We start from the raw sequence: 19,676 nt of genomic DNA on the forward strand, positions 1-19,676 counted from the left end.
CGAAACAGAGTCTAATCAATTCTTATTTTTCAAATATTAATTCAGGGTCTCCATAAATTACTACTTTAGAAAGCTATAAACTAAGAATTATAAATTGAGGGGGAAATCATGTGTTTAATAAATTTGTGACGTGGCATCGCTTGTTTATTAGTTTGTTCATTTTCTCGTTGTTGATAGGGAGGCGTGAGGTGCCAAGTTTATGAATGGTGATTCGGCTGAAATTAGATGACCATTAAATATTTTACGATGTCCGGTTGTCAAAATGTATTAGGAATTCACTCCGTATGTTCAGATTGATTAATAACACGATATACCCTTGGTGCCCGTTTGTAGGTCACTTTTTTGTCAAAATGATTTGATTGAATTAATTGTTTTTATTGTTACCTACCGTTTTAGGATGGCGGCCTCCGTAGATAATTGTCATTCAAGTCGCGATACACGCAGTAGATCGTAGGAAAGGACTGCTGCAATGTGTTTTATAAACGTAGTTCCCCTATGTTTTTATTTTAACCTGGTAAAATACGTGTACAAAATGACAGCAAGACTTGGAGAGGCGGGGGCATCCTGACCTTGTATTCTGAGTACCGTTGAATTTACCTTTCAAACCTTTTTGCCCCTTCAATTTAAAATTATTTCTTTACATGTTTTTGTAGTTTTTTGTCTTTATATTGTGTCTATCGCTGTGTCTAGTGATATCTTTCACAACGTATACGCAGTAATATAAATTATAATATTCTGGGAAACTTTTTTAAACAAGGCCACGAAGGGCTTTTCCTTTGTTTTCCTATTTCATGTGAAGTTATCGTATAAACTGGACATCCTATGTATATATATATATATATACTTGAATGTTTATTTGCATTTGCTGTGTTTCTTGTGAAAATAAAATGAATAAACGGACGAACGAACGAATTGTTTTCCTTACCAGGCTCTGCATTTCTCGTCTCATACTTCTTGTATGCATTAAAATCGGGAGAGGGTAGGGCACAAAAGCTAACAGAAATACAACACCCAAATGCATTTGCACCATTGTCAGCAAATTTCAAAAGATGTGAATTGTGTTTTTCTATGACTTTTATATTCATCAACCTTTTACCATTTTTACTTTAAAATCGATAACGTTTGCCTGGCGCAACCCCCTTCCAAACAAAAAGAGGTCTAAATGAAATTTAAAAAACCTATGAATCGCCCTTGTCCGGCCGCATCATCGCTTAAAAGTTATGGAATAGGGGCATTGGAATACTCTTTGACTTTCTCAATGGCCGTTTATTGATCAATCTTTTTTTGCTGTCATAAATCGATTTTTGTCCCAAATATCTGGCAGACGACGTCTGCCTTTTTTACCCTCAAAAGATGAATGATGAAAGAGATAGGTTGGAATGTGATCCAAAAAGGGATGTTGGGAAATGTTTATGTACTATGAAGGATGTAAACTATTTTGCGTTAATCGTTTAATATGTAAATGTGCATCACGTTACCGTGAGATTTTCTGCTACTCTTTTACCCATAAAGTTGGAATGATTTTTTTTTCTTACCTCATTTCATGTGACATAATATGAAATATTCTTGATAGATAAACTTTATATCTTCTCAGAACTTTTGTTATACATCTCTGTGCCTCTTTAGATTTATCAAAAAAGTATTGCGAAGATATAAAACTTATCTATCAAGAATACATCATATTTTCACAATCACGTCGTGAAAAGAGGTAAGAAAACGTTAATCCAAGTGTAATTACTAATAATTACACTGTACGATAAACTGTAAAGGAACAAAATGGGTACGATTGTTCCAACATCATGGTACTTATCTTTCCGGCAAAAATGTTGGCAACTGGATTTCCCTTTGGTTAACGTTTGCTCAATCATCATCACCGTTCAAAACATATTGAGATTAATCACCCAAGATGTAATACCCCCAAAAGTATATGGGACACAGAACTATCGACATGCTGGGTATTTTTCTACCAATTACATCACACCAGGTAGGTCAAAAAGTCACTGTTCTGCATCCTCATTCTAGGTATCGAGGTTAGATATATCATGACACACATTATAACAACTAGATAACACCGTAGTACGCGGATTAAAACGGGCCATTTGACAAATTCTCTCGCATTCCTAATGGTGCCCATTATCGATCCTACTCACATTGAGAGTTTAATCGCTGATCGCGGCTATCGCGAACGCAGTTTATTCGATCTCACGCTTCTGACGAGCCTGTGACGTAGACAAACTGTGACGTCGACAATGGTTATGGTGGATGCAAGTGCGGCTGCACTGTCATAATGAAGGCGAGGAAAGTTATTAGCATGGTATTATGACTTTGTTTATGAGGCATAATGATAACGTCATCTTACTCGTTGTGCATATTATAAAAGTAATATGCCAAGGATTTAGCAGATGCGAGGTATGAGTCATCTTTTTATGTTGTTTTGCTTGTGGGTGGCGAAGGAGTACACCTAAACATTTCTCCAAATTTCAACGCACGAGCCGTTTTATTACGCTTACGTCCTAACGAAATCAGGGTAGATATCCCAAAAGTTCCATTCAATTGTATTCCATTTGTAAATTTAATCGTTAATAAACCTTCAAACACACTTACACACACACAATCTCACACACACACACACACACACACTCTCTCTCTCTCTCTCTCTCTATATCACCATCTCCCTCGCACGCACACACACACACACACACACACACACACTCTCTCTCTCTCTCTCTCTGTATCACCATCTCCCTCGCACGCACACACACACACACACACTCTCTCTCTTTCTCTCTCTCTCTTTTCTCACACACATAGGCCTACACACACACACACACACACACACACACCCACACAAACACACACACACGCACGCACACATCAACCAACCCCGTGCTTCTAAGCAGGCACGTAGCCACGGGGGGGGGGGGGGGGGGGCACGTTTTCCAAGATCGGTTGAACTTTTTAGACCCCTTTTTGTATCTCAAAAGATAACATGTATGTGTCCCCCCCCCCCCCCCCAAACATCAAACTCCGGCTACGTGCCTGCTTCTAAGAGAGATGGATGGTTTCATCTGTTTATATTTGATGGGTATACCCCTACTCTTTCCCAAGTTCTTAGCACTCGGCCTATCTCATATGTACATCATGCTGACTAGGTATTTCGGAGATCGTTTTGTTATTAATACTATAATTAATTATATTATTGATTAAATAACGGTCATTTAATTTTGATCTCTTGCTATTTATTGGATATTGACTACTGATAAAATCATTTATGTCTTGACTTTTGTAATTATATAGATTATTATTCTCTCGAAATTCAAGAAGGGGGGGGGGGTGGCTGTGCCAAACCATGCTGAAAATACAATTGGATAAACAATTCGAGAAACGGTGTTAAATGCCTACCCCATCTTTCATCGAATGAATCAATGCTAAACAACGCATGACCTTTCAGCGTTTTCAAACAACGACCTTTTCCCGCAAGGTAGCCCGATATGGATGTTTTCAGTATTTTGTTCCGTTACAGTTACAACGGCAGAGGTTGCATTGGAATTTACTTTACACAGCATGCATTTCTAAACGGTTATACCCTCGCAGTCTTCGTTTGACATTCCACAATACAAGTACATCCGATTCGGCAAATTTTACCACGTCGGTAGTATCAAATGTCTAAAGCTGATACGAAAATCAATTAACGTCCCGTGCTAAGCCGATTGTGAAGGCGGTATATGGAACTCCTCCTCGATTAGATTCGTTACGGCAACTTAACAGGATAATCGCTAAACACTCCGAGCATCGCTGATTCTCTGCTTACGCTTGCATGCAAACGATACTTTCTAATGCGGAAATGATCCTACTGGCGATCGATCAGACGGGCGGCATTTCAATAAATCGCGAAGAATACAGTTGCAATGATCGCTTTAACATTTCTTAGATATTAACGCCATATTATATCAGCGTACTTGCATGTTTTGGTGTTACACAACATATGTCTTTTTAAATGAAATAAAAAATGTCATTGGCTTCGAGTGCACAAGCCTAATGAATTGCAAACAATTTAAGAAATACCTTAACGTTATTGTGCACTCATTCGATTTGAACGCTGTCAAATCCATTTATTATAATCAAAATGGAACGACGTTAAACAGAGCGCGAAAGAAAGAAAGCAAGAGAGAAAGACAGAAAATAAGTAAAGCAAGGATGAAATAACATTGGGAATAGAAGGAGGTGTAAATAATCCTATGCAAAAAGGGGCACACACACATTTTAATCGTTCCGAACAGTCATTTATCACGCTTCATAACTACCTAATATAAACTGCAGAACAATTAGCACTGGCAGATGAATGAAGATGAATGAAATAAAATTGAATTTCTTCGCCTTCTTCAGCTAATATTAAAAGGGCTATGCAGCGTATCACGACGATTTGTAGCAATATTGCAAGTTGTTTATGCAGGCACACTAAACACCAGGTTTACACCCTACTCTTTGCGAGAAGTGTAGCGTATTAACGTGCATGAGGTGCTACTCTCCTACAAGCGGGGCCTCCCGTTAACATTCTGTCCGAGGAACGGAATGAGCCTGCACCGAGAACAGATGAAGGAGCGCGCTTACACAAAACGCTGGTGACAGTCTTTTTTTGCAGTCAGGTGATTTAAATGCGCCACACCACCTCCTTCTAATATAATAATCCTCGTAAAAACTAACAATGAATTCAATTTTTTTAAGTGGCAAGTTAAGGGACATGAGTTCAAAGTAATTAATAGTTCAATATGAAGTGATGAAACGACAAAGCTGAATGACAAATTGTGAGATGGTTAAATAAACATTGAATTGTATAATTAAATCCTGAAAATAATTTAAGCAACCCTCCCAAAGAAAATGAAAGAAACGGAAGTATTACAGATAAGAATGGAATTAAAGGCGAAAGAGAGAATAGCCATATTGGGAGTTTTAGTAAACATTGCAACAAAATATTCAATCCTAGAAATAAAATGAGAAAGCTTCCAAAAGAAAATGAATAAAACAGAAGTATTACAAATAAGAATGGAATTAAAAGGGGAAAAGAGAATAGCCATAATGGGAGTTTTAGTAAACATGTTAAAAAAATGAGACAATCCCAGGAAATATCCAGAAGTAGCAAAAGCTCTTGACACGGTAAAGATTCTGGGAAATGAAACGACATCTGTTTTAAAGGAAAACCAATTACTAAAAAAGAAAGAAAGAAAGAAAAAGGAATCGATTGGCGGAAAACGGAACTCTAATGAAGGAAAGAACCTCGACTATCAGTCATAGCTAAGTTGTGACAGAAGGGGTAAACACTTAACATGCTTTAAGAGTATCGTGTTCAAACATAAAATAATGCACTAACGAAAGAAAGAGAGAGTGAGCGAGAAAGAGAGACAGAGAGAGGGGTAGGGGAGGGAGAGAGAAAAGGAGAGAGAGCAAGGGAGAGAGAGAGATAGAGATGAGATATGAAGTGGGTATAATAAAAGAGACGTGGCCAGAACAGTTTGATACTTGATCTTATCGTGTCCAAGCATAAGAATAGTGCACTAAAGAATAAAAGAGAGAGTGAGCGAGAGAGAGGGAAAGAGGGAGAGAGAGAGAGAAAGAGAAAGAGAGAGCGAGAAAGGGAGGGAGAGAGAGAGAGAGAGAGAGAGAGAGAGGAGGTATGAAGTAAGTAGAATTAAAGAGACTTGGCCTTAACAGTTTGAAACCTGATCTTGTTATGAGTATGATGAAGTTGTCATAATGCAAATAATAGTATATGATGGTTGGAACGTCCCAAACCATTACACATTTCTCTGCAAGCCCTTTCGCGAAAATCATTATATTACACATTTTTGTGGTTGCGCTCATGATTTTGATTCAGAGTCCTGGAAATTATAGAAAGAGCAGAACTTTTGCACACACTGCGTCCATTTTTTGTTTCATGGCTATTTCGCGTTTGATGCCAGGGATGTTGAAAAGGAAAATAATCAATTTTTTCGACAACATTCCTTTACCCATGTGTATTGTTTCCAGAGGCATTACATTTATTTATTAATAATGTAGCAATAAGAGAAACATATTATTGTTGCCAATTTGAATAAAAATGTGTGATTAATTTAACCGTAGAGATACATCCTGTCCTGAAAGAGTTATAGTGTGGGTGTGTGGACGTGGGATGATGATATCCAAATATTTTATATCAAAGAGGACGTTAATATACAAATATACAATGACACTCGAGGATCTAGCTAAAACTATTCGCATCAAAGGAACATCAAATAATACTATTCTCCCAAGGGCCATAGGTATTACAGTGGTGTAGTGCAGTTACTGCGGCTCAGCGTAAATTACACGGCGTAAGCGCCGTGTCACAGCGGGAGTTGCCCACTAGAGGCATTTGAAATCCCGTACGCTCGCTGAATTTTGCTTTTTTTTTGGGGGGGGGGGGGAATGTTTCACTTTTTCCCTAGGGAAAAGGTGAACTATTTGTAACGTCAGCACTAACAAATTAACTATTTGCCTGGCAACGTCCTTTCTAGTAAAACTAATCTTTTCTTGTTGCGTACACTCCAAATGCAACAATCTTACGATAAGGGATTTAGGCTAATAAGAATGATCCTCCTACGATATACAGAAGACTCAATTAGCGTCCTATACCAATGGAATATAATAATATTAATATTGAATATTTCTAACTACTGCGGGAGTTAGGTTTGAATATCTAAATAAAACGTTCGTCTTCGAGCAACAAATATAGCGATAAAGCGATAAACTTATGGCAATATCCTTTAATTTACACAGGAGAAATAGCATTCACCTTCGAATGTTGTAGACCTTATTCAATCAGGATCGGGGCATTCTTCGACCAGGGAAAAGGGGGCGGGCTGCAGCTCCCATGTGTTTTTAGTTCCGATTCCCAGGTTCATTCTGTACAGGTATCTAGCATCCTCCACCAAATGTTTTCCTTTAGACTCCACTAAAGGAGTGTGTGGGCGCCCGTGTGCGTACGTGTGTGTGCGTTTGTGAGTGTTTGTGTGTGCGTATGTGTGTGTATTCGGGTTTTTACATACGTGTAACAATCATATATGATTATTTACGTCTGGAGACGAGCCTTTCATGTCACTATCCGAAAGACGTGGCTCATTTCGAACCGGGACCCCGCCAGAGCCAGTTTGTAGGCGAAGACAGAGAGCTGACAACGGTGAACTTACCACTAGACCAACTCATACATCCTGTGGTTGGTTGATTCTCCTTTAATAGCAACACTCATAGACGGCCATGATCCATTATATCAATACTGATTAAGAAGAAGAGAGAGAGAGAGAGAGATTAATGGCTATTACAAAAACAGTTCAACATTATTTAGTCAATATTTTCATGACAATTAGATGTGTAACGATTCCTGAACAACAACCTTTTCAAGAAGATCGAGCACGTGATCTTTATTTACTGGGTGCAAGCCAAAAATATCTTTACAGCAATTGAAACTTCTCCCCGAAAGCCTAAAATCTAGATGGATCTTGACTCTAACAAGATCAAAACCCAATCGAAATTGCAATACCGTTCTAACATACCAACGTTCATTCTTAGCGGGCGCCACGGTCAAGACAGTTCAACGATCCCGGCGCGGCTCACTCAATTCAACCACCTTACGTAGGCCGGGGAGGTGACAGGATGATGCAGTTACCATGTTTAAGCGAAATCCGTAGCGTTAACACCTGATTCTTGCTTTCATATAACCTACATTTTTACCAGCCCAAAACATAAATTCAACCCACTTCACATATTCAGGTTGATTACCCAATACTACGATATGAATACATTGCATGGCAACATATTCAGCAAATAATAAATTTAAATATTAAATTCAGAAGTACATTTTGTTCACGTGAGGAAAAGGAAGAGGGGTTAAAGGTCACAGGGCATGCCACCTAATCAACGTTGAATATGGATATAACCGCTTATTTATATTATCATTATTTAATGTAGGCCGTGCATTGAAAATCCGTGTTATGCCCTCACCTATGCCGGATTAACCCCATTGGTCTTAAAAGAAAAAAATCAAAATCAAAATCAGAGAGACGTACATCTAAAACAGGTAAGAAATTGACAGCGCGCTTTTGGTGGTAGGGGCGATATCGGAAGTATAGCGCGTAAATTAGACTGGGCACTGGTAATCTTTCAAACATTTGCAGTAAAAAAGGGGGGGGGGGAATAGATAAAAGTGTTAGTGCGTGACAGAAACATTTTAACTGAGTTTTATATATTCATAATAGATTAAGGAAATTAAGGAGCGTCTCCATGTGTTAAAGATTTTTTTTAAATCAGTGGGGGGGGGGGGGGGGGCATTTGTATAAGCGCTATTTCCGAAGTGGTTAGTTCGCTTAAACTCTCTCTTGGTCATTGAACGAGTCTAAACCACCTGTTTAACGCTATACAACCACGAGGTGGCGCTATGTCAAGTTACGGGCTCAGTCACGATTGAACCCCTTCCCCCTTTCTGATGTCATATACTTCTTGAATAGTACATCTCAACCATTTAGGAAAAAAAATGCCTTTTCATACGCGACCTGATTTATGAAGAAGAAAAAAAAGAGTAAAAGAAAAACCCGACCACCTCAATTGGAACTTTTTTATATATTTTTTGAATTCTTATTTCATTACAGTTTTGCATATGAAATCAATATTCAATCTAACTATATTTTTTTTTACATGTATTATGTGTATCGTTTTTTAATAGGACGTGCTGAATAGTCGGAACTGTTCAAGAAATTAACACGTTTATGGAATAATAATTGTTTTGAATTCAACATTGAAACTGCGAGCTTGTAGGATACATACTATGCATAAAAAAAGCGAATCCAACTAAAATAAAGGCAATGTACTAGTTTGTATGGTTAACATCAACAGATGGCAGGCTTGATGAATATTCATGAGATGGCTATCAATTCATGCTTCGACGTTGACTCATTAAAAGTAAATATCAGGTTAAGAAGGTGTGCGTGGAAAAGCTTATGGCTGCACAACCATAAAATCTACCCGGCGATAAATACCAGCATGATTGAATACACTTACTCATCATTGAAGAGCTGAATAAAAAGAAAGACGGCAGATTACTGAGGAAATTTAAAAAAACGCATGCAAAACAAAATTAAAAAACAAATAAAATGAAACACACCAAGACATTAAACGCAATTATTTCACTGTTCGTATACATAGTCTGTTCTGTCATATTTTTTCTTGTATTTTATATTTTGTCTATTGTATGCACCAGCCAATGTGGAGAGCCTCTAGACAGATTTGTTTAAATTATTTTAGGTGATCCCCAGGCTAAATATCATACTGTTAATGTTATATCGTGTTGTCAACCATGTGATGTTTTCTATGCAATGTTATCATCTTGCCTGAAAATAAAATAAAAGAAAATAGATAAATAAATATACAACTATCAAAATCCAAAAGAGTCAAATTACCCTTCCCCTTCCCAAACCTACACCCTCCCACACACACGAAATCTCTTTAAACGGGAGATGCGCCTAAGTCTGTTAAATAAGACTACACCTGAACGCTTATTTCATGGATGTTGGATATATAATAATTAGACCGTACAGCTCGCGATACACTTATGCCATCGTGCCATGTGAGGAAAATAGTCAATAATATTATACGTACTCGTATTATATCATGCCTGCGACATTTCGTGCGGGCATATTACACACGCATAACTGACAATTCTACTTGTAAAACAGGTGTAAGCTGCTTTGACAATGCTCTGTTCTACATAGTAGTATTTTGATCTATTTTGTGTAGAATTCTACGACCGACCGAGATAAGGAGACGATTTTGACACAATTTGCCATTTACAATAACCATTACGAGTTGATAGGAGCTGATACTACCATCTAAAATGTCGCCGGTGATTTGAAGTTTTTTTTTACTAAAATATTGATGAGAAAGGGAAACTTGAGAAAGAGGAATTCCTGACTGGCGACGTAGGAAACGGGATGCAAAAATGACGACCGCTATGGAAAGAAACGGCGTTGTTCTGGTGAGTTGGCAGATAAGATATTTGTCTAAGGAATAGTGGAGATGGTGCACATTGTTTTGCTATTGTGTTATACGTTCGACTGAGATAGAGAAAATTATTGGTGGTGATCCGACTTTACTCCGGGTATATTGCTCCAGGATTCATGTCGTCTAAAGTATAAGGGTTCTTTAGGGTTGGAATTGGTTGTTAGATTAGCTTTAGGTTTAGTGTTAGGTATAATGTTGGCAAAGATTGTTGAGAATTTGGTTGATGTATAAATTTGACGCGGTACATATTTTGTGCATGCGCAAATGTTGTAAGACCTATTATTGTCAACTGGAGCGATGATAAATTTTAAACAAATAACTTGATCTACAGTATAAATATGTTGAACTTACAAATGAAATAAGGAGAAAAAAAATAAGCGGAATATGATGCATGTTTATATCATAAGAACAACTTGAAGGCAATTTTAATAACCTTGTGAATCGCCTAACAAAAAAGCACAAAAACATTACAATGACAATTATTATGTAATCCAAACATGGTTTCTAAAGCTAACACAAAAGGGTATAGAAGTTGCCCTTCGGTTGATTTCTCGAAAGTCCTTGCGATCGTCTTTATATTGTCAGTAATGCCATGTCCAATTTAATCCATTCGTTTATTGTACTCATTCTGCCATCCTGACTCTTCTCTTCTCTATATTTCTCTCTCTCTCTCTCTCTCTCTCTCTCTCTCTCTCTCTCTATCTCTCTCTCTCTATATATATTATATCTTTCTAATCTCCCCTGTCTCTTTCCTGTCTCTCTCTCTCTCTCTCTCTCTCTCTCTTTCTTCTCCCTTTCTCTCTCTTTCTATCCCTACCTCTCTCTTCTCTCCTGTTTTATCAACCTTACCATTTCTCAATTACTATTCTTTAGTGTTAACATGTACGCAATTATTTTGCTGAATCGTTAAATCATTGATATTTATTTATTTATTTATGTATTTCTATTCTTTTGTCAGGGTAGCCTATTCGCCCATATTATAGTGGTCTACATGGGGCCCTGAATAATTATGAAGACATTGACATCTAAAAGCATAAATTTCAAAATTCCATCAAACATATTCAGAAAGATATTACACAGCAATACTAGACGTGGTACAAACAAATACTGTCTCGTTTCGAAAATAGTCATATATCATTAACCTAATTAAACTGTAATGCCAATAGGGAAATATTGATTAGGTCGCATATATATATATATACTGTATAACTCTCATATATACCAATTTTTCCTTGTCTATTTCTCATCATCTCCCCATATTCTAAATCAAGAGATAATTTTTCCGACTCTTAAGCACATTCATTCTAAAATCCCAAAATCAGCGGCATGCTTTAGGCAATAATACGGTGAAATCCTTCATCTTTTTCAATTTCTCGACAATAATGCATCGTACACCATAATCTGCATTGTGACGTCATCCAGAGGCCCGACTACTTATCTAATCAAGCGTGTTATATAGCGTAAGATGTAATAGGCTCCTCAAAAACATGGATGTAGACATACATTTTTACAGAGCTACCATGAGGATAACTGCTACGGTAGACATGCATTGGTTTTGGCAGACCCTGGGGGTGGTTTCACGGAACCGTAATAAGAATAAGTTCACCGACATCCCACTGATGGCACATTAATTTTGATACACTGTTTCAATGGGCTGTCTGGGGGAGTTGTCTACCGACGGTTTCGTGAAACCTTAACCTTGTTATTACACTTCGATGTGAATACATGGTCCATATGTCACGTGACCATTCGGGTGGGAAATCACCATATGACTCCATTCGTAGCACGACAGGCTATATTTAGTATAAAAAATGTACACCTGTTCTTTTATACTCTATATAGCCGAGCCAACGATGAATATTAATCACGCAATATAATAGGTATACACACCTTGTACTAACCGTTTATTGATTAATCTTTAAAAAAAAAAAAAAAAAAAAAAAACTATTATTTCATATATTCAATACACGGTCACGTCATTTACGTCATAAAATAGTCATGAGTAAATTTTGTAGATAATGTTACCTGTCGGACATAATATTAAACTTGCCTTTCATTAGCCAATCCCATACCAACGAGCACCATAATATATATGTAAATATACATGTTTATACATCTTACAGCGTCATTAGGCGGACATGATAGTGAAAATGAGTCATTAGGTAGACATGGTCATTTGGAGGACAGTGCTTTGTCCTCTTAACGTTTGTACGAGTTATTTCTCATTGAAGGCCTATTTCTATATATATCTCTCTCTATATATACAATTTTACGTAAGGCGTCTTTAGACGGACATTTAGAGTGCAAAAAGTGAGTCATTAAGTACACATCTTCTTTAGGACAATAATTATACAGACAAGTTTGTTTATATCATTAGTGAACAGTTGTTTTCATATTGCAAACTGAACAAAATTTATAATTAATATTTGTTTTAGGATATATCTCGCAAAATTTCCTCGTCCATAATCCATTCGTGTTAAGTCCTGGTTTCCCAAACGCCGGGGTTTTGACATCAAAACCAAAAGTCATTGAACTGTGTCAATTCTAATATCTCCTTGCGCAAAAGTTGCAGGTGGTCAGACAGTATGTTGAACAAGGATACCCTTTCAATTTTAGTCTTTAATGAGCTTATCAAATTATTCGTAATCTAAAATGTGCATTATCAATGGCGAACCTCTGTGTTGCGGGGTCCTGGTCGTTATATATGGGTGTTCACTATAACACATGTTGGTGGTACTCCATGGGGCCTTTTGGACGACAGCGGTGTGATTAGCATTACTCATAACTAAATACACTTGGCATTTACAGACAACGGATCTGAAGGATTCAATGTTTATTTTTCTGATCAAACAACCGATTGGGGTTGGGAAATCTCTTGACAAATATGCATTTCTCTGCCGGGTACACAACATCATATGCATACGTGAGTACTGGTATATATCATAGAGATGTCAAGTGTTTATGACATGATCGCAGAGACTTTCGAAAATCAGACTCAAGGACAATTTCAATACGCTGATGTCATGATAGCATTGTCAATAGAAAACTTGGTTGAATTACGTAGTATGGTAATTTTCGCTCATGTTAGCCTACTACGGTGTAAGCAACGCGGAAGGCTATGTCAATTGCATTTAAATATTGATTTTCAAAAACATTTTGTGATTGTGTTCTGTATGATATATGTATATGTAATGGGATATTTGGCATACTACATTACCGAGTGTACTAGAATAGTATGCCCTGTTTCGGTTTCCAAGAATGAAAGAGAACGCCGGAGGGAAGGAGAGAGAAGGAGAGGGTGAAATAGAAAGAGAGGAGAGAGAGAGGGAGAGAGAGAGAGAGAGAGAGAGAGAAACAAAAATGGGTGAAAGAGAGAAATATTTTTTTTTCGGGGGGGGGGGGGGTTATTTATTTATTTATTTATTTATTTGTTTTAATATTCATTATGTATCTTATTATGAAGTTTTATATGATATTCATTTCTACATGTATTCAAATATGTTATTCAGAGATTTATTTTCAATAAAATGGCCTGTCGGAGGGTCCCACAAATTGAAGGGGAAAAAAGAGAGAAATATATATATATAGAGAGAGAGAGAGAGAGAGAGAGAGAGAGAGAGAGAGAGAGGGAGATAGACATCCATTCACTAATTCATTTCCTCATAAAACATGGTAAAAAAGCGCATTCAGCTGCTATGCTTTATTTCTTCTCTTTTTTTTTTACAAAGGGCCGTGTATCATATGCAATTATATATGAAATATTTAATACACATGAACACGACAAATATAACTCCAAATAATAATGCATGAGACAAACAGAGAGAGAGAGAGAGAGAGAGAGAGAGAGAGAGAGAGAGATAGTTACAATTATTTTCCTTTTTTTCTCAGGGACAATATTAAAGGTAATACAAAGTTTTGGTATGGGGTCATGAATTTGGTTCAAATGAACATATTGGAAGCATATGCGATCCTACAATATTCAGTGATCGTCGTCACGGTCGAAATCGAGTCTTAAGTTATGAAATTATAAATAATAATCACTTTATGTTGTATAGCTCCCTCTCAAGGTCAAGATTTTAATTAAGCTATAAAACAATGTTTCTTGACTAATATCGACCGATTTGCTATTCCCGTTCGCAAATTATATACCAAAACTACATATTCTGAGATTTTCATGGTCGCAGCTACCATAGTACGGCCGTAGGAGCTATATTGAAATTTATCAAAATTTACCGGGAGCACCGGTAAATCTTTATATTCAATTTTTCTCGAAAGCAGAAGTGTTTTAGGGGCTAAAATTTCTAGTGCTTTTAATACATCCACAGGGGCATCCAAATATATCAAAATTGTAAAGAATCACTATCCACCCATTTTTCAAAATTTCCCAAAACTTTGTAATACCTTTAATGAGAAAATTCTTAAATGGGACACTCGGCTGAACATAAGTGCCTATCATTCGCGCCATGGTTTTGCTCGCACTCCATCGCTCGTCAATAATTGTTTCATGGCCCTGAATGCATTATGGAACGAAGAAAGCTGGTTTAATAGGTCATTAATGCATACTGTTTAATAATAGATTACCCTCTTATACTCATGATTATCCCTTATTTAGACTCTCTTTTCCACAAAAGCAGATTATGAAGTTGCATCATTCTAATATGTTCACCCTTCACTCACAATTGGACATTTCCAATAGCCAGGAATTTACCTTTTTAATGAAAATAGATAACGAGAACCTTTTATGTATACCAAAAAGACATGTAAAGATTATGCAATCGTGCATTCTACGGTAATCGTACCAACAATAGCATGATTTCTACGCTAAACAAAATACTCATCCTTTTGAAAATTAACATAGCGCGTTCTCTTTGCTATAGACTTCTAATAGCCGATTGATACAAGAAAGGGTTAATAATCTTTCTTGTTTTAAACATGCCGTCATTCTTCGATTTTTCTCTTTTTTCGTACTAGAAATTACAATCATATTTCTTGGTAGGCCTATAATTATGTTGAGTGATATACGTATTTACATCCACAGAATCAATGCACACAGTTTTTACGTAAATCCACGATTACAGTAAACAAACTACTGGCCAGTGGTAGACAGAACATTTTTGTGCTTATAGCATATTGATTATGTTTTTTCCACTATGTATTCATAGTTTTTATTTGTCTGTTTGCTTTTATTTCCCGTTGTTCTAGAACAAAATGGACAAATACACGGGCAAAGACGAAGATATCATATTGATTATGTATATATAGCATATTGATTATGTTTTTCCCACTATGTATTCATAGTTTTGATTTGTCTGTTTGCTTTTATTTCCCATTGTTCTAGAACGAAATGGACAAAGACACGGAAGAAGACAAAGATATCAGTAGTCAGTTCGAGAGTTCAGATGGACCAGGTAACAACAGACTTACGGTATCTTTAGGCCTATGCTCAATGCACACGGGGCGTTATTAGGGACTTTTAGATTGAGTGGACGAGAACGGCGTGAACGTCCACTGATCATGCGTGGCTGTGGCAAGCCGTTTTAACATTTATTCGTATTTTTCGATATCAAGAATTACCATTGCTTTACAACAGAAAATCATTTCTTGATATCAATGAATAGGAATAAATGTTATAACGGCTTGCCATGGACACGCATGATCAGTGGACGTTCACGCCGTTCTCGTCCGCTCAATCTAAAAGTCCCTATTGGCTGACGTAGGACTGTGTTGATGTTTGCGGCGGCATCGAAAAAAGTGAATGCATAATTTTAAAATTAAATGTTGGCATAACCGTGAATTTCCTGTAAATGAGCTCATTGCTTTTATAAGCTTGACTGGGGAAAGCTAATGATGTAATATGACAGCTTGTGTGCAACAGGCATTACTTTGATACAGTTTTGTTTAATCTGACAATGGAACTCCATTTGTAGAGAAAAGGGCTCAAGGTACTTCTCAATTGTTGGTCATGAAGTAGGTGGGCTGTTTAGAAAAGCAAGGCTGAGTACCATTTACTAACAAGTATGTGCTGGAAATTATGTTCCTAAATGTAATGAATACATTTTTATTACGACAAACTAGAAAAGAATACATTGAATGATTGAAATATATGGAGACCATAAACATACAAAACTGACTGATATCGAGGATTGAACAAAAAATCTCTCTCCCTCTTTGCCTTTATTTGTTCAGAGTTGACGATCCCGGGCGAGCAGACTAAACTGGACACCGTTCGCCGAGTCTCAACCGGCATGTACCTTACCGCATCGGAGACCCTCGGTTACGGCCTCGACAGCGTCAAGCGAGCCGCTTCGGGCATCGGCTCCGGCATAACCCGGGCAGGGCAGAACGTCGCCGATAAGATGCAGAAATCGCCCAAGATTCCGAAAGCGATGAGGAAGCGGGCCGAGGTCGATGATATGAGCATGAATATGATCTCCGACGATAGCGACGATGATCTTGACGATGATGAGAAGCTGATGATGCCAAAGAAGAGTGTGAAGGAAACCTTGATGAGAAAGAAACGTCTAGATTCTAAGAAGAAAGAGAGCAAGCTTGGGGAGACATGGTAGGGGTTTCAAGAAATGTGTTGCGGTAATTTATTGACGTTGCGTCTTGACTCGCTGACGCAAGCCTCGCGATCGATCCAAATAAATCGCAAATATTACAACCAATCGCAAGTTTGCAGTCTCCTATCAGATATGTACATAGCTCTTGATATCAGCTCTTTACAAGACGGCCCCTGGATTGGAGTAAATATCTTTCTTTTTGAGATACACTACGTAAGTTTTCCCAAGTGTTCATACACTTTATGTGTTTGACGCCTGTTGTTCATGCTTCCTGCACACAACGCACCATTCTACTGACGCACGTCTGCGTTACCAACTGAAGCGTTCTTTGTGATAGTGGCATGGTGCAAAAAAGTGAATACCAAATGAACTGTAGAAACATTGCGTCGAATTAATGGCGCATGCGCTGATTATCTTCATAGGCTTGATGAGTACGAAATATTGACGCAAGCGAAATTACAGAGCTGGAGCAACGGGCATTCATCCAAATGGGGACTGTGCTCAAGATAACTTGGACAATGCACGTGAAAGACGTGAAGTTTTTTCATGCCAAAATACATCGTCAATATGACCATGACTGTCCCATTAGCGGTTGGTTACCGCCACCGAAAACCGTCGTCGGTATCTGTAATGTGACCCGGATGCAGAAAACATGATAAACCGTCGCTATCACTAACTAATGGGCCATGCCTAATTAATTTAGAACGCTTATTCAATTGTTCTCTTCATCACGTTTTATTTATTCTACTGTGAATATGGCCAGTATAGTACATACTTTTAGCTCAGAAACGTTTACGTTTATTTTACCTTTCTCCTACGTTATTATACTTATATGATATCCTGATAGGTGTCATATTGTCACTGATGTTACTGTCGATGGTTACATGTTTAATATCCCCTGGGTAAGTTATTTTGGTGCTCTTGAGAAAATACTACAATACCAAATTTAATTCTTCCGAAAATCTATTTTCACCTCAGGATCCATCTTGATATTTTACTCATGTTTATCAATTTCCTATCCCAATCGATGAGTTTATATAAAGCATGGAACTAAATGTTTGTCGCCGCAGCAACAGTCAAATTATTGTAGTTCCAATGTAAGCTAACGTTCTTCATGTTGGGTAATACTATGGTTATCTGGAAAATAGTGACACAACTAGCTGTTTTTAAGAATGAAATATATAGAAAAGTGCAATTTATTCACCTTGCTATCTCATCCACGTTCGTGGTTTTATTTATTAACACCGTCACTCTTTCGAATAGGGAAAATTGACTGTTAACTTCCCTAAAAGAGTCATTATGTGTAGCTTACATGTACGTTATAAGTATCATACGCTCTTGTGTCTGCCTTTACAGTTTACATAACATGAAGTTGGATAAGTGTGCACTAATGTAGTTACGTGCCTAGACACTGACTACGAAACATGATGCCGCCCGCATATTTCACGGATTAGAATAACCTATTCGCATAGAGCTTAATTGCTCGTAAGTTATTTCCATTCTTTCGCGTTCCGCCTTCCTAGAAAACATATGTATTAAATATGATAATGTTTGATAGCGATTAGCGAATAGAAAATTTATTTTACAAAATTGTAGAAGCCTTGTACAGCCTCCCCTTCTTTTAAAATGATCTATTTCGATTGTGTAACTTGAGGCATTTCTCTATATCTCTTGAACAAGGTGTAGGGTAAAATTATCGTTATGCAGTTCACAGCGCATCTATTAAAGGTAAAGGCCAGTTCTGGTCATGTGATTGCATTGTAGAAGAAACGATGTGGAATCGATCAGAAAGGTTGGGGTTAACCCTCCCCCCTTAAGTTTGTTTATGTGTGTATTATGTGTGTATTTTTGACGACCCCCCCCCCCCCCAACCCCTTTTGTTGATTTTTTTTTTAAATAACAAAAAAACAAAAACAAACAAGCAAGATTATGCCAATGGCTGACCTTAAAAAAGTGACCTTACCCCCCCCCCCCTACGGAGCAAAATGTCAATTTTTCAAATTTCGAACCCCCCCCCCCCCCCCACCCCCCCCCCCCCAAAAAAAAAAAAAAAAAAATTTAAAATGCCCTCTTACCCCCTCTTAATTATCTAAGGTAATGTTTTTGCAGGGCCCGCTGAAAGAGCAGTTTCATAACTGAAGTGGCTACTCTGGGTAAATAAAACGTTATTATTATTATTATTAATCGCTGGAAAGGAATCGCGTAGCGATATATATGATGAACGTTTGAAACTGTATCCATCTTATTATATGTATTATTTAGTACAAAGACATTGGTCGGCAATGTCGGGCCGATTGTGTAGTTAATTTATTTGGTACTACAAAGACATATTGATGGATCATGTTAACCTATACCACAAACATGATTGATAAATCAAAATTATGTTCAGTCATGGGAAATCCGAGTAACTTTTTTGATTGGGGGCAGGTGTACGTTTGGTAGGTGAAAGTGATCTCCGCTTATATCAAACAATTATCAGAGTCTTCCATTTTCTAATTAAATTTTGTATTACGCTACTGTATTATAGATATGATGATATTATGTACTGATTGGTGTGCTGTTGTTTCAGTAAATAACGTGTTAATGCTCGGTCAGATATGACGCGCCAAAACCGCGGCGAGATTTTTTAATTTTTAAAGATGACGTGAAGTGTACTACTCTTCACAAGTTCACATTTATGTATTTTTTAACACAGAGCTCAGAGAATACGAGCAAATAATTTATTGCGCGAAATTGCCTTTAATTTTCGCGTAAAAAAAAAACGCTGCTCTTTTTTCTTCCTTTCTTTTTTCTTTTTCTGCGGCGGTTTACCTCGCCATATCTATACAAGCCTTTAGACTTGGGAGGACCTACCTTTGTAGATTTTAGGCGAATCTTGATTTTTGTTTCCTTTCCCATACCGTTTGTTTGCATAGGAACGGTACTGTCAATGTCATTGATTGGCTGAAAGTGAATTGTGCTTGATGCAAATTATCTTTCTTATATTACAATTTTTTTTAGTTAGATTGATTCTTGGACAAAATTGGCCAGGGTTTTCTTCTTTTTTTT

General features: G+C 37.4%; 1 protein-coding gene across 2 annotated transcripts; it reads left to right on the forward strand.

Annotated features, from left to right (window-relative positions):
- Positions 1–9,629: 9,629 nt before the first annotated feature.
- On the forward strand, positions 9,630–18,210 carry LOC756469. Of its 2 annotated transcripts, none has more exons than XM_030989405.1 (3): positions 9,630–10,039; positions 15,404–15,473; positions 16,252–18,210. In XM_030989405.1, exons 1-3 carry the CDS (start codon positions 10,004–10,006, stop codon positions 16,629–16,631), a joined length of 486 nt encoding a protein of 161 aa, XP_030845265.1. In that variant the 5' UTR covers positions 9,630–10,003; the 3' UTR covers positions 16,632–18,210. The 2 variants fall into 2 exon arrangements, with proteins under 2 accessions (XP_030845265.1, XP_030845264.1); XM_030989404.1 differs by lacking the exon at positions 9,630–10,039 and adding an exon at positions 12,715–12,988.
- Positions 18,211–19,676: the final 1,466 nt, after the last annotated feature.

This window comes from Strongylocentrotus purpuratus, unplaced genomic scaffold (genome assembly GCF_000002235.5).
Source record: "Strongylocentrotus purpuratus isolate Spur 01 unplaced genomic scaffold, Spur_5.0 spur5_scaffold_18, whole genome shotgun sequence".
NCBI lineage: Eukaryota > Metazoa > Echinodermata > Echinoidea > Camarodonta > Strongylocentrotidae > Strongylocentrotus > Strongylocentrotus purpuratus.